Source organism: Haliaeetus albicilla, chromosome 1, assembly GCF_947461875.1.
Source record: "Haliaeetus albicilla chromosome 1, bHalAlb1.1, whole genome shotgun sequence".
Lineage (NCBI taxonomy): Eukaryota > Metazoa > Chordata > Aves > Accipitriformes > Accipitridae > Haliaeetus > Haliaeetus albicilla.
In genome coordinates, this window is record NC_091483.1 from 55,009,627 (window position 1) to 55,023,887 (window position 14,261).

The 14,261-nt window shown below is 44.7% G+C and overlaps 1 protein-coding gene across 10 annotated transcripts in view; it reads left to right on the plus strand.

The window, feature by feature from the left end:
• Positions 1-14,261, plus strand: part of LNX1 (ligand of numb-protein X 1) — a 139,868-nt gene that overhangs the window by 115,899 nt on the left and 9,708 nt on the right. For all 10 annotated transcript variants that reach the window (XM_069790147.1, XM_069790138.1, XM_069790129.1 and 7 more), the window contains 3 exons: positions 1,625-1,996; positions 7,064-7,201; positions 12,932-13,109. In XM_069790147.1, the coding sequence (XP_069646248.1) occupies positions 1,625-1,996; positions 7,064-7,201; positions 12,932-13,109 (688 nt within the window). The remainder of the gene's footprint in view (positions 1-1,624; positions 1,997-7,063; positions 7,202-12,931; positions 13,110-14,261) is intronic.

Consider the following 14,261-nt stretch of genomic DNA (forward strand, 5'->3'; position numbering starts at 1 on the left):
GGGGTGGACTGCAAGGTCTAGCATGCATATGTCAGGGTTGTCTTCCAGGTGGGACTGGATGCCCATCTTACTGCCTACTCTGGCGTGCCTGGCTGGTAGGGTTAGTGAACAGTTCTCTCAGCCCTACTGACGACTTCTACTACATATTTCATGTGAGTAATTATTAAGGATACCATCCTTTGAAGTTCAGAGCACCACCTGTAAGCCACCATGCTTTCCTAGCTTTTGCTGATCCCAGCGGTAGCTGAGGACACTTGAGGCATGCCAGGGTTGTGACATGCCTTCTGCTTCTGAAAGACCATGGCCAAAAGGATTTCTCAGGATCATGATGTGGGCATACTTTGCTCTGGCACTGTTTAAACATGCCTCTGGATTGTGGTTCCAGGCAGCAGCTGGATGAGTGTCACCCAGTTGCGCGTTTCAGGGAGGCTTTTTGTCCTGGTGCCGGCACAGAGTGGCAGAGTTAATGGCACCACTGAGCCAAAACCGTTCCTGCAGGGCACATCCAAACTGCAGTGGGAAGCTGTGATTGCAGCACAGATGGGCCATCTCAGCTCTCCCCAGCTGTGGCTGACTGCCCAGGGATTTACTGAGGATTCCCAGCAATTTCAGCCCCATGCTGGTGCAGCTCACTCCATTTGTGGTACCCAAGCTGGCAACTTAAAGTTAGTTGAGCTGTGTCTCTAGGGGTGCAGTCCTCCCATCAGACTGCAGTGGGAACAACCACTGCAAAAACAAATGCCAGTCAAAAGCTTTTGTCTGTGCTGGGGAACATTTCTGTTGCAATTTGGAGAGGTTTCTTAATATTTAAATGGTTCAACCCGTGCAATGTAAAACTACATGGAAATAACTTGTCTGATTCAGGTTTTCCAGCCAGCAACGACTTACAACCTTGCAACTGGTTTTCATTTAGCAGTGATAAAGTGCAATGCCTAGTCACTCTTACACACACGGACATGACGGGATTGATTTGAAGCTCTTTTTTTTCTCTTTCTTTTCCCCTGCCAAATTAAAGAAGTGGCAGTTACGCAGTTTTACCACCATCTGAGCTAAATTTTACCTGGAAAACACTGAGAAATGTAAAAAGCCTGATTCTCTGGTGTGGTATATCAGCATAATTGCTAGTAAATATCCAGGGATTTTAAACTTCTGCTTGAGGCTCTTTTCTTCATTTTAGTTAGAGATTCATTAGTGGGGAACATTTTTTTTACTGCACCTAGAACAGCTGGGAGATAATGAAGAAGAGAAACAGCAGGAAAGTGGTGGGAGTGAAAGGAAAGGCTGGCAAGGCGATATGAAATCAGAAGCTAGCGGAATAAAAGTAAGATATATGAAAGGATATTGGAGCTTGGGAAAGAGCAATAATAAAGCTGAAAAATAACATATATGTCTGGAGACTATCAGGGAGAAAGTGGGAAAAAAAAGGCAGAAAGTGTCTGTACAGCACGTCTTTTCCTTGGGGGGAAGACTGTACTGCATTGCAAACTTGGCCTCCTGTGTGACACAGTTTGAAGTAGCACACGTCACTTCGTATGAAGACATCTGTGTAAATAGATCTGCCCTCTCCAGTGCCAATTCAGATTAGATGGTCTTTCTGCTGCTGATTTATGCTTCTCTCTTCCAGGTAAATGGCATGGACATCAAAAATGTGCCTCACAACTATGCCCTATCACTCCTGACGCAACCCTGCCACGTACTCCGACTGACGGTGCTCCGAGAGCAGAGGTACCGATGCCGAAACAGCGGACTTTCCCTTGATGCTCACTGCAATAGGGACAACAGTTTCCATGTTGTGCTAAACAAAAGCAGTCCGGACGAGCAGCTGGGAATAAAGCTGGTCCGCAAGGCCGATGAACCGGGGGTGTTTATTTTCAACTTGCTGGAAGGCGGCGTGGCTGCCCGTGATGGACAGCTTCAAGAGAACGACCGGGTGTTGGCCATCAATGGGCATGACCATCGGTACGGCAGTCCAGAGAGCGCAGCCCAGCTGATACAGGTTTGTCACCACCACTTTGACCCCGGTTTCTGAACTTTGCAAAAACCAAGCAGTGTGGTTTCACCACCCATTGCGAAGCAGGGGCCAGACTTCATGTGTGTGTGTTTGGGGGAGGGAAGGAGATGTGTCAAGCTTGGATGGGATTTTACACCTCTAAAAGCTCCTTGGTTTCACTGTGGCTACAAGGGTGAATACGGGCATGGACTCTTGCAGTGATGCCTGTTACCATCAGGCTTTGTAATGTATAGATCAAGGTAAGCCTCCATATATTCTGTGCATCACCAAAGCGTGATGCCATCTGCCAAAAAGCAGGCCAGCCTGCACCCTGGAAGCACTGGGTCCAGCTGGGTCCTGACTCCTCCAGCTCAGAAGGAGCTGCAGTGCTCCCTGGTGCAGCCCTGGAGCAAACCAGAGCAGCCTACGGCAATGGACGGCCTGTTTCAGGATGAACGTTACCCTCCCAGACTCAGTGATTTTCCATGGGTGTGTTTTATGACTGAAGGTACTCCATATCTTGTAGATACTTCTTACCTAAATCCAGCACATGGAAATCCAGATGTTTGGGAAACAATGGATCTGTCTGTAGCTGTAGTTTTTATAAATCTCTATTTAGACTCACATGGAGAACTAAAGGGGTGCGTCTGCAATGCACTAAACAGTCTTACCACAAAACTGTCAGAAAAAACCCCCTGTGTCTTTCTCAGCTACAAAATCAGCCAGCTTCTGCTGAATTTCCCCTCCAGAACCATTTTAATTTGTTTTCTTTCTTTACAGCCTACGTTTTTAGAAAACTTCAACGTGAAAAACAAAGCCAAGAGTATTTTGTTGCTTTTATCTCATACTCATAGCAGTTATTATACTTGTGCAATTTTACATTTCATTTGGAGGCATGCAGAGTATTCACAGAATTTCATGTGCCTCAATAACAAGACGTCAAATCAGGCGGGCTGCTTCCCCTTCCTGACAGGTATACTCAGGGTAACATGAGTCAGACTGAAAGAAGCATTCGAATCCATGCATTTTGTGGAAAGGATTCCTCCTTTAGCATAGGTTCACAGTTGGCTGTAGCCAGCTTTTACTGAGAAGTTTATAGCATAGGTAAAGAAAACGGCATCCCCTTGCATAATGCCAGTTGTTGAAATTCTGGTCCAGCATCTTTCTGGATTACTTTATGTAGCTCACTAACTGGGAGCAGAAGGCAGCGGGGAGGGGATGTTTAAATTCTCTGAGGGGAACAAGTCTGGAATGAAAATCTTTCTAAAAAATTGGTATTCTTGGAACAGTTCTTTATGGCTACAAAACAAGGCAACAGTGCTTCATAAGCAAAAAACACATGCAGCCTAGAGATAAAATGGAAAAAATGACTAATGAGACCATTCACACACAAGTGTTTAAAAATGCAACTAAAGCTCTTATTGGGTTCCAAAGAGTGGATGTTATTTATAATAATGCTTGAAATGCACACCAGTCCCTGAGAATTTAAACAACATGCCCATCAAAGGGGAGACTCAGGTTTCTAAACAGCCAAGATTACATTGCATTTATGTGAGCTCTGTGAATCACATTTGTCTAATGCAAAATTCCCGGAACCTGTGTCTTTTTTGTCATGTTTTTTCATCAATTATCACTTGCCTTTCCTGTTTCCATGTTATGCCAGAGAAAAACCGTTATACTGAAGCCACAAATGTTTTGCATTTGCTTCTTACACGAAGGGATGTTTTACTGTGTCCTCTGATTTCTCAACAGTATCCTGCCTGTTCAGACCTCAGCGTGTGTCAGTCACAGTACATTGAGGTCTTCAAATTAATGGTGGTGGAAGCTTCAAATACACCATCGGTTTCTCTAAAAACAGGACTAACATTCACCAAAAGGTAGTGGTGGTTTATTAGGCCAAGCACAGCTGGTAGAACATCAGATTTCTGTGGAATCTGATTAGTTTTGACTTCTAAATAACGAATAATTGAGAAAAATCTGATTCTTCAGGCCTTTAGCAATTATACATTAGCATATGTGAAGGAGTTGTTAATCAGTAGATTAGGTGTCTGGCTGTTTATATGCTCAGTCACAAGAACTGAAATGAAGAAAATGCGTAAGTGCTAATTAGGAACGTGCACACATCGTAACACTTGGGAGTTTGCTGCTTCCCATTTGTCGCGTCATCTTTAGTCATGGCCTCGTGTCAGATGTGGCACTTTTAATCTATATAACGTGACATTCCACATCTGTTTTCCATGGGAGAGACAAGAAAAGGAACAAGGTAACAGATCAGTGGGCGCTCGTGTGAGCACATCAAGCCGAGCTGCACGGGTTGAGCCAGACTTTACTGCCTCCAGATGTTCGCCCTCCTCTCTCCCTCTTTCCCCCACCACAGTTCGGAGCAGCTGCGACGGGTGCACGACCCCCTCTCCATCACGACAACCGCCGCTGGCAGAAAGCAGGTTGTGATGTGGAGCGCATCCGAGCTCCATCAGCCCTGCGAGAGATGGGGCAGCTTCTGCCGAGAGCAGCACGGCTGCCTTTTTTTAAGATGCGGTTGCCTACTAGATACTCAGAAGTTGCCACCGTGTCTCTGCCTCCCTGCTTGATTTGCTTTGGCTGTAACACAAATTTTAATTCTAGTAGATTGTTTCAGCTATTACTTGCATTCAGTCTCAAAGCTAACCTTGTTTCTTTAATTCTTGCTTCAGCATAAAACAAACAGAGAAGGAATTGTGGGAAAAACAAGTGGTGAGAGGGAGGGAGGGAGCAGAATGAAGCAGTAATTAATATTCTGATCAGTAGAAATGTTAATGGGTTTTTATATGGAAGTTCATAAATACAAAAGCTGGTCTTGTTGTTTGGATAACTTTTTAAAACACTCTGGACTTCTGAGAAATTACCCAACTTGACTGACCTGGAGATAAATGTGACATTGCAATAGAGACTCTTGTTGAACTTTTGCTAGTCATTCTATAAGAATTAATCACATTTACAACCTTGCTCTAAATAACCAACTTTGAGACTAACCATGTGGCAGCAGATGAGTTTTAAACAGAAGTTGCCTAAGTTGAAGTTGTTTGTTTTAGAGAAAACTGGATTTTCATGGGGCCATATGCCCTTAGGAGGTTTAGTCTTGTATTGTTCAGTTCCATCTCAAACATATTACAAACTAGGGACCAGGGTGGTTTCCTTTCTCCCAAGATACAGCATTCTGCTTTTGGGTACCAGCTGAGTCCAGAGCCCAGGAATTAATATTCCATAGAAACACACCTGGTGAAAATACCTAGAAAGGTATTTTGAAATATGTGTGTATGTACCAAATGATGTATTATGAAGCTGTGGAGATTTGAGTTGCTGGTGAAAAAACTAGCATCCCCAAAGATATTGGGGCAGTAACGAAGAAGTGCACATTTTTTTACTGAGAGATCACCTTCCTTGGAAATAGCACAGCCTCAACATGCAGATTTCAGGCTTGAAGTTGGAGGTTTAGGAGAGGTAGGTTGCTTTTTTTTTTAACTATAGTGACATTTTTGAAAAGCATTTTTTAACTCTCAGCTACTACTATTGAATTCAGTTCCAGAAAAGACAAACCGAACTATAAAAACAAAAATCCCAGGGGCTTCCTCTGACTTCTGTTAATTGTCTGCAGGAGATTTGATTTCAATAGCGCAACTGGATCTGGGTTTGGTTTCCAGCTGCTTGTTCAACGCCAGCTTTCCTTGGAGCTTCTCCCCAGCGAGCAGGGCACGTCAGCATGCCAGCAAGCGATTCTGGAGGTCTGATGCCCCCAGGGCTGCGGTACCAACAAGCATTGCTGCTGCAGCCCCAGGGGGATCAGACCTCCAGACATGCTTGCCGGGGGGGCTCCACGTTTGATTCTGAGCAGTTGCTCGGTAATAACCTGCGAGCAAGCAGGCAGGAGTCCCTCTGGAGACTGGTCCTTAAGAGCCTGTCCTGCCTGCCACAACACCAGGGTCTTTAGCCTGGAGAGAAGGAGATTAGAGGATTAATTTTTTTTATCTTCTGCGTATGCTTCTATAGCACTGAGGCTATTGCTATACTTCAGTTCAGTATGTTGGTTTGCCCTTACGGCAGACATCTATGATTTACCCAGCTAAACCCCACTCCCTCTCAGCTCTATCTTTACATCACTGTTGTCTGGAACAGATTCATATGAGCCTCACTGAGGGAAGAATGAAGCCATTTGCTTCTAGGGAAACCGTGCTGATTCAATAAGGCAGAAAAATTCACCTGTACACAGAATTAATAACAGTAATATCAGGCACACACAGAACACCTTAAAAATAACGAGCAAACATAACTCAGCAGAAGCTTTGCAGCATCTCTCAGGCATGTAAGTATTATGACTGCGTTGTGCAAAAAAGGCCCAGAAGCATTTTGAGCTTATTTTGGGTTAATTGTTTTTGCAGCTCCTGTTCCTAGAGTGAGAGTTTGGGCTAGTTTCCCATCCTAAACTCCATTATTCTGTGTGCTTGCTTGTGCCCTCCCTCTTTCTTTGTGCTCTTGTGCAGTAGGATTTTACTTCTCAAAATGGTTGCACATCCCTTTCTTTAAGCTGCCTTACATTTGTCATGCTCACTGCATGCAGGTGGACTCAGTTACATCATTTATTCCCCACTTTCATCAGCCAAGGCTTGAGCACATCCCTCGTTACAGGGTTAATTGCACCTTTTTCAGAGTTCCCGTCTGGCAGCAGCAGCTCTGGATGTCTGTCTCTCTCCTGTGGCAGGCAAGTTGCTGCTCTGTGGTGGTGTACGCAGATGTCTGCGAGGGCTGAGTGGCACTCACTGTGGTGGATCACTGCTTCCAGCCACATTTGGGGCAGATAGGAAGGGGTTTTCAGAGTTAACACCAAATTTTCAAAAGAAGTATTAAGTAGCTGGCAGTAAATTTTTATGAACTTTATTGACCTGAAGTGATGCTACTGCTTTACGTCATTGTGACCGCGTTAAGTGTGGTTTGGATTTCCCGCTAAGTGGGACCCACATTTCGCGAATCCTCTGGGGCTAAAGTGCAGGGGTTTATTGCACCGGGGCGGTGGGATTCACTCTGTACCTCCTCCCACAGGCCAGCGAGAAGCAGGTTCACTTCGTCGTGTCGCGGCAGACCAGGCAGCAGACCCCCGACCTCTTGCAGGAGACGGGCTGGAGTTACGGCCGCGGCAGCCCCCAGCCCTGTCCCACCGAAAGAAACAACCCCGGCAAGGTGAGGGCACGAGCGCTCGCGTGGTTTCTCTGCCATCCGTTGGACAGGGGGCTGGGAGGGCAGCTAGCATTTTAGTGTCTTGGGGTGTTATATCTGGTTTCTGTCACCAGAAGAAGCATGCCTTCTTTTGCAATGGAAACGTAGAAGCTGTGCTCCTCATTTTTGATACACTGCTCCTGCCCTGACTCTGGCTGGGGTGGGGAGGGAAGGAGAAGGTAAAGGGCAGTGGTGGGGCAGGGCCCTGATGTGCACACAGCATCCTGGCCGTGGGCACCGACCTGGCCGGCGGTGCGAGCCAGCATGGGGCAATGCGCTCCAATGAAAATAAGAGGCTTATCTGAAGTTTCTCCATCTGGAGCAAAGTCTTCAAGCAAAAAGCTTTCATATGCTGGCCTGAGAGATTCCCATAAGCTGCTTGAAAATTACAGTAATTATTAGTCTGTTGCTCATTTCTTAAGACACCCATGCTCTGACCCAGCTGGCAGTTCGGCGGCAGGCAGTGGCTGCAGTCCTGGTGGCCGCTGCAAGCATGCCGTCTTTCTGTGGAGCGCTGGACCCAAAACGTGTTGGTTCGGCTGTGGCAGCACAGCTGGACCCAACCCAGAGCCATGCGGCACAGAGCAACCTTCTCGCCCAAGTATGGCTCTGGTTCCCAAACTGTCCCTCCAACCGCTCCTCTGTACCCGGTTACATCATGTGTTTAGTGCATTTAGACCTGCAATATGCTCTCTGCATAAGGCAGGGAGACTCTCATGGTCAAATATATGAGGTTTTAAAGCAGAAACCAATGCAGCAAGAGCTTTGAAAGTACCTTTTCTGAGTTTACTCGATGCTACTCTTTGCACTATAAACACAACAAGGTATGTCCTTGCAGGAGCTGAATTTGTTTATTTCACTAAATTTAAAGTCACATGCCTGGCTAATTTACATGAATCGCTCTGAGTGTCACCATTTATGCAAAGCCTTGCGAGCTGGTCCCCTGGCCACCCATGCCAGGGGTGCATCAGGGAGGTGGACAGGCAGGGCTGGTTTAAATCCATCCTGCCTGATGGGGAGCCAGATGTGTCCTTAAAGGGACCTTTGGACTGAACCAGCTGCCAGATCGGATGCACAGCTGTCAGCCAGGAGACAAGCCTAGCTCTGCATTTTACAAATGTTTAAAGATACCCATTTTTTGCAGGTTGTTTTTTTTTTAAACTACATTATTCAGTGTTTTTATGTGTAAAAACTATACTAGTGTCTATTTATCTATTTTCAGTTTTCCTTTTCCACAAAGTCACAATCACAGCCCTTGTTAGGTGAGACTGGATCAGCAGGAGTTAAACCAGTGAGCAGAGTCAATGCTTGGTAGCTACTACCCAGTAGTAAATAGTGCCCAACTAATCATGCATCTGCAAGGCATTACTTCCTAATGAAGTAATGATTTCCTTGGGGAGATATGTGTAGGACAGCAATTAGCTTGTATTGCTACTGTATGATTTCTAGTGAAGCTCCAAGCGCTTGCTAGATCTGCCACGTTGATCTGATTAATTGATCACACATGGGATTATTTGGGAACATGACTTGTCTTCCATAAACTGCCCCAGATCTTCATTTTCTCTTCCTGTACCGAGAGGTGTTAGATAGCAATTCTTGGTAAATTCAACACCATTTTGGGTAGCTGTGAGATTGAAGGGCCAACATTGACCTTGCAACAGTCCTTTAAAGACTAATGAATCATCTTTTGCTGGATAGGTCACGGCTTTTAGGAGGATTTCCAGTTTGCTACAAGAGGTGGGTGCTACATAAGCGCATGAGTGGGCATGCTGCTGCGGGCTTCTGTCCAGTGCCACCATTTGGGCACTTTCCAGGGAAGATCACAGCCAAAAAAAGAAACTTCGGAGCTGTTCATAGCTCCCTTTAGCTTTGTGTGTGTGCAGTGGAAGGCTTATATCAGAGAAATGCTCTGGCAATAGATCAGGAGACCAGTATGGCCAGTGGACACGACGAGCTTCAGACGTTGTGGGCTTTTGGTCTGATAAAATCATTACTGGAGTGTTATTTGCCCTTTTATAGGATATGAGTGTGTCAGTTTGAATTTCTCATGCTTTTTTGCTGAAGGTTTAACTGAACAGCCTTTGCAATTCAAGATCTTTAAATTCTAGGCTTTGGCAGACTTAAAATGTTATTTGCTTTTAAATAGACATTAGTACAGGAGTAATGCTTGCAAGCGTAGGGCCTGTAGGGTGTCCTAACGCAGTGCACACTCCTGCTCAAAACCAAGGCAATGCTTGTTGGCTGGACTTTACTGTCAAGGGATTTTCCTGTGTGTGCATGGTTTGATGAGTCTGTTACCTGCTGCCATCAGTGCGATTGCTTTATTATGTGCGATTGATAGATTGCTAACTGACTTGAATTCTGATTAATTTTAAGGTGTGTTTTGTCCCCTGAGCTTACTGTAGGAGGTGATATTAGCAGGTCAGGAATGCTCTTTGAGGGAAGCAGCTCTCACTGTAGAGCATGTATGTAAACGTGGGCTGAAATCTGCTCTCAAGCCTTGGCTGTATTCAGCACCAAGAATAAACTCTAGCTTCCAGCAGCCGCCTTGCTCGCACGATGGCTCAGGAACCGCTTTTGGCCAAGCTGTTGCCCTCATGACAGGCTGCCTCCATCTGGAAAGCGCGCGGAGGCGGCTCTCTTTCAGGCCCATGCCAATGGCAATCAGCCACGCAGCCAACAAGGCACTGGAGAAAGAGGAGGACAGTCTGTAGTGACCACGTCCTTCTCTGGCGGCAGTGATGCCGGGTGTCTGGTGTGCCAGGAGATTGTTCCTGCACAGGCTCTCACCGAGCTGTTTTCCTGCGTACGGAGATAGGGGAGGCACAGCCCAAGCTGTTCTGGCTGCCGCCTGGAATCAGAAAAGAAAAGATGTCAGAAACACTTTCTTGTGCAGCCGAGGTTGTTAAGCTGGGCTGTAACGCATAAACAGGCCAGATTCGATTTCTTTGAAGTCAGTGGGAGCTTTGCCATTAATTAAATAGCACTTGTTTTTAATTGGAACTGGTTTCTTACTCCTTTCTAACAAATTGCCTAGTACTTAAAACAAATCTGTCACCCTGTTGCTTGAGCAAGCAATGTTTTCTGACCGTACGAGCAGGTTAGTCTTCAGGTGAAGTACATTTTGCAAACAGACGCAGATACATCTTTTGCCTACAAGACACGTGTCATGGCTTTGATGTTGTGATAATCTGCTGTAAATATTTATTTTCCAGTAAATATACAGAAAAGAAAAAAATTAAAAAGAGGAGGAGATGAACTGTTATGTTTTTCTTTTCCTGACCTCCAAGGTCACTTCAAAATGACAGAAAAGGACAATTGTTTAGAAGATAATGCATTGAAATGCAGGCACTGATAAACATTGCCTTTTAACTGGTTTACTCATTATCAGTTGTACCTCCAAGAAAGCTCTACGTGTGTTTACTAAGAAAGGCTTTACTTTCCTTTCATCACTGCCTTCGTCTCAGTCGAGTTGACTCAATTCCTTTCTATCTGCAACCATGTAAAAAATGACATGTGCAAGAGTAGTTTCAAAGGAAAACTGGTCCTACATGGCTGAGCATAAAAGTACCAGTACTTTTATGATTCTTCATTGAAAGGTAACAGGACAATTTGCTACCAAGCACTGCTTTGAAATCTGCTTCTCTCTGCACCAATTCCTCAAAAATAGAGCATTAGCCAGTTTATCAGCTAATGCTTTTGGTGTCTGAGACATGATGGACACTTCATAAGTAACAGGATTGCTCTGAACTCTCTGAGCTGCAAGTCTAATTCCAATTTCATCTCTTGGTACAAAATTCCAGACTGCATTTTTGTGAAAATTAGTACTGCCCCTATCCCACATGCTTAAAGAATTAGCCTTTTCCTGATGGAAAGCCATTCCTTTCCAAGGGAAAAAGGACAATGTTTTTGCACAAATATGGATGAAACATTAAGTTTATTTTGCACAAAGATAGAACTACTATGTTTAAAACATTTACACCTTAAAGACAAAGGTGAAAGGTTAAAATTATCTGGACTAGAACATTTATATTTTTTTAAAAGGGAGTGTTGTAAAACCTTCAGAATTTTTAGGTTCATTTGCAAGCCATAAGCCCAATTACTCTGAAACAGTGCCTGTGTTCTGCATGGATCAGATGTGTTACGTCCAAACAACTGTATCACTTTGTTTTTTGTCCTGGTGACTAAGAGAAGACCTTTTCCACTGAGCTCTTTGCCTTTTTGTTCCTGGAGCTCTGTGGCAGCCACTGTTCTGCTGCTCAAGCATCTAGAGATCCTTTGCTAAGCTGCTAAAAGGTTCTGGGGTTTGTTGTTGATGTTGCATCACAGAAATCCTGATGTGGAGTTAGTTCTACCAAACATACCTTTAAAAAAAAAAAAACCAAACCAAATATATAGCCTGCCCTACTCCCACAAAAACTTCTTCCTTCATCCATCATCATCACTGCAGGAGCAGCCACGGACGTGCCTGCTCCACTTTCTGTGCTGCTGGCCCAGGAATTGAGGTGGAATGTCTTTGTAGGATCTTGGATTTCTAAGAAGAGATTAATGTGGCTTTAAATGAGTTTTACAGCTTATTTTTGCATATTATAAATGTGTGGTCACACTTGTGAGTGAGAAGGTTGGGGTTTTTTTTAATATGCATTTTAAATATATTTAGCAGCATGCTATTATATCTGCATAGGAGCCTGGAGTGGATGGTGCTGCTCCTGCAAGAGAGGTGGGGATCTTCAGGAGTTGATGCCAGGAGCACACCTTATGAAATACTTAAAGAAATCAAAGCATTTAACATTTGAATCCAGATTTTCTGGAGAAGCATCCTTGTCTCTTCAAGTCTTCTGTAAGAGCTGGATGCGTTGTAAACATGACATTCAGTTCACAGGTTTTGTTGAAGCTTGTGTTGCCTGTCCAACCCGAGGCTGCCTGTGAGTTTGTTTCACTTACTTATACACTAGTTACTGCATGATCAGCGGTGTGTATGTAAGTTTTCCTGTTCAGGAGGAGGAATAAGGGGATGACTGTCCTCAGACAGTAGAGCAGGCTGTCCCAAAGTGACCTTTTAAGCAAAAGCACTAGGAAGAGCCCCCTGGAAGCTGCTGGCTCTTCACTCTATAAATGTCCTTCTCTTTTCCTGAACAGAAACACATATTCTTCACGTGTATTCCCACTAGTAATTTACACAGAAACACAGAAATCTGAAAGAGCAAATGAAGTGTATATCTTCTAATCTGTCCCCAAGAGTTTTATTCCTTTAACCCAGGTGGACCATTTCTCATTAACTGTACAGATGATGCTCAGACTGCAAGCCACAAGATAAGAACCATGACCTGATAGTCAAAGATATGAGGGCCAGTAGTGATAATATCAAGAACATTTTTTTAAAAAAAATCAGATTTCTTATTTACATTTCAAAGACCTGCTTCTATTAGTCTCAACACTAAAACTCTTCTGATTTTGGCGGGACCAGTGCCTGACTTTAGCTGTTAAAGCATGGATTATCTTGGCGGTAGCTCTGACTCCACAGATGCCTAAACCCTGGAGAAAGTCATGCTTGCCATCTGGCCAGGCGTGGCAGTCGGCTGTGAAGTGCTTTGGTATTCCCTCAACGAATATTCATTTCAGCAGAAAATGCCTAAGCTGTCAGGGAGGTCCCCATGCCCACTGTGTTTGTTGTTGCTGTTTTCTCCATCACAGAGCACCCTTCACACCGTCACCTGTCACGAGAAGGTGGTGGCTGTCCGGAAAGATCACACAGAATCGCTAGGAATGACTGTAGCAGGAGGAGCATCTAACCGGGAATGGGATTTGCCTATCTATGTGATAAGTGTCGAACCTGGAGGAGTTATCAGCAGAGACAGCAGGATAAAAACAGGTAAAAAGAGGGGATTTTGAAAGCCTGCTTTAATTTAAAGGATTCCTTTGAAAAACAGAGGGATAGTGAAAGAGCATCACACCCTGACATCTTCAGCCATCCCATAGATTTTGGGATGCCTCAGATTAGAGGGTCTCAAGTCAGCTACCAGAAAAGGTATAATATGCAGCAGTAACCATCTCTGTGAAGTGGGATGTGGCCATATTCTGGTAGGAAAAAAATAAATCGTTTTTCACAGGAAAATGAGCTTGCACCACCATCTCCCAACTACTGAAATCTTCATTGTGCAACCTTCATGGGTTTTTAATGTAAATTTTTGTGCTTGTTTGTCATATTGTTCATGGTTTTGAAAGAAATATAAAGGAGCAGAATTCCCATTACATATGAAGCAATGTTAGTGCCTTGTGGCTTGATATCATGTCTGGAAACATTGGCTTCATGATTCCATTTGGGTCTTGATGTAACAGAGTGATAAAGTTAATAAGCTTCTCCCCCTCTGCATGAATAAGCCTTTACAGTAAGAGGAAGAGCATGTTATCAGTGGGTTTTGTGGGAACAGGTAGGCAGTAGAGGAATGGTGAAACTCTCAGTTTTCAGGATGTTAAATCTCCAAGAGCCAAGGGTAGCTTGGTACCCTGCATCTGGCAACCACACAGCTTGCCATCCCCTTGCCCTTCATCCCCCGTGCTCAGCTTCAGCCCAGTCACTACCAAGAAGCTGGAGGGAAATCCTGAGTGTGAGGGAAGCAAAGGCACCCAAAAGTGGGGCAGAATAGCTGCAGCCCAGCTGAGCTCCACGAGCCTGGGTCGCAGCACCCAGCACCGGCACACGTGGGAACCTCCCCTTTGCGGGAGCTATGGCTGCTCATCAAAACACGTGTAAGAACATGACAACAGGAGCAAACCAGCAGGTTTCCCCTTTCCTCCTGCTGGGAAATGACTGCCTCTCAGTGGGATACATTTTCCAAAAAATATTCATCATGAGGCAGCATGGAAAATTCAGCCTAGTTAATTTGATAAAATTAGAAACAAATGAATACGTGATGATATAACAGCGCCATAAGCCTCCATGGTTTAGAGCATCCCTTAGGCTGTTGTCTGCCTCATCGGGGCAGACCACAAGAATTGGTTAATGTTCATGCTGCACTGCCTG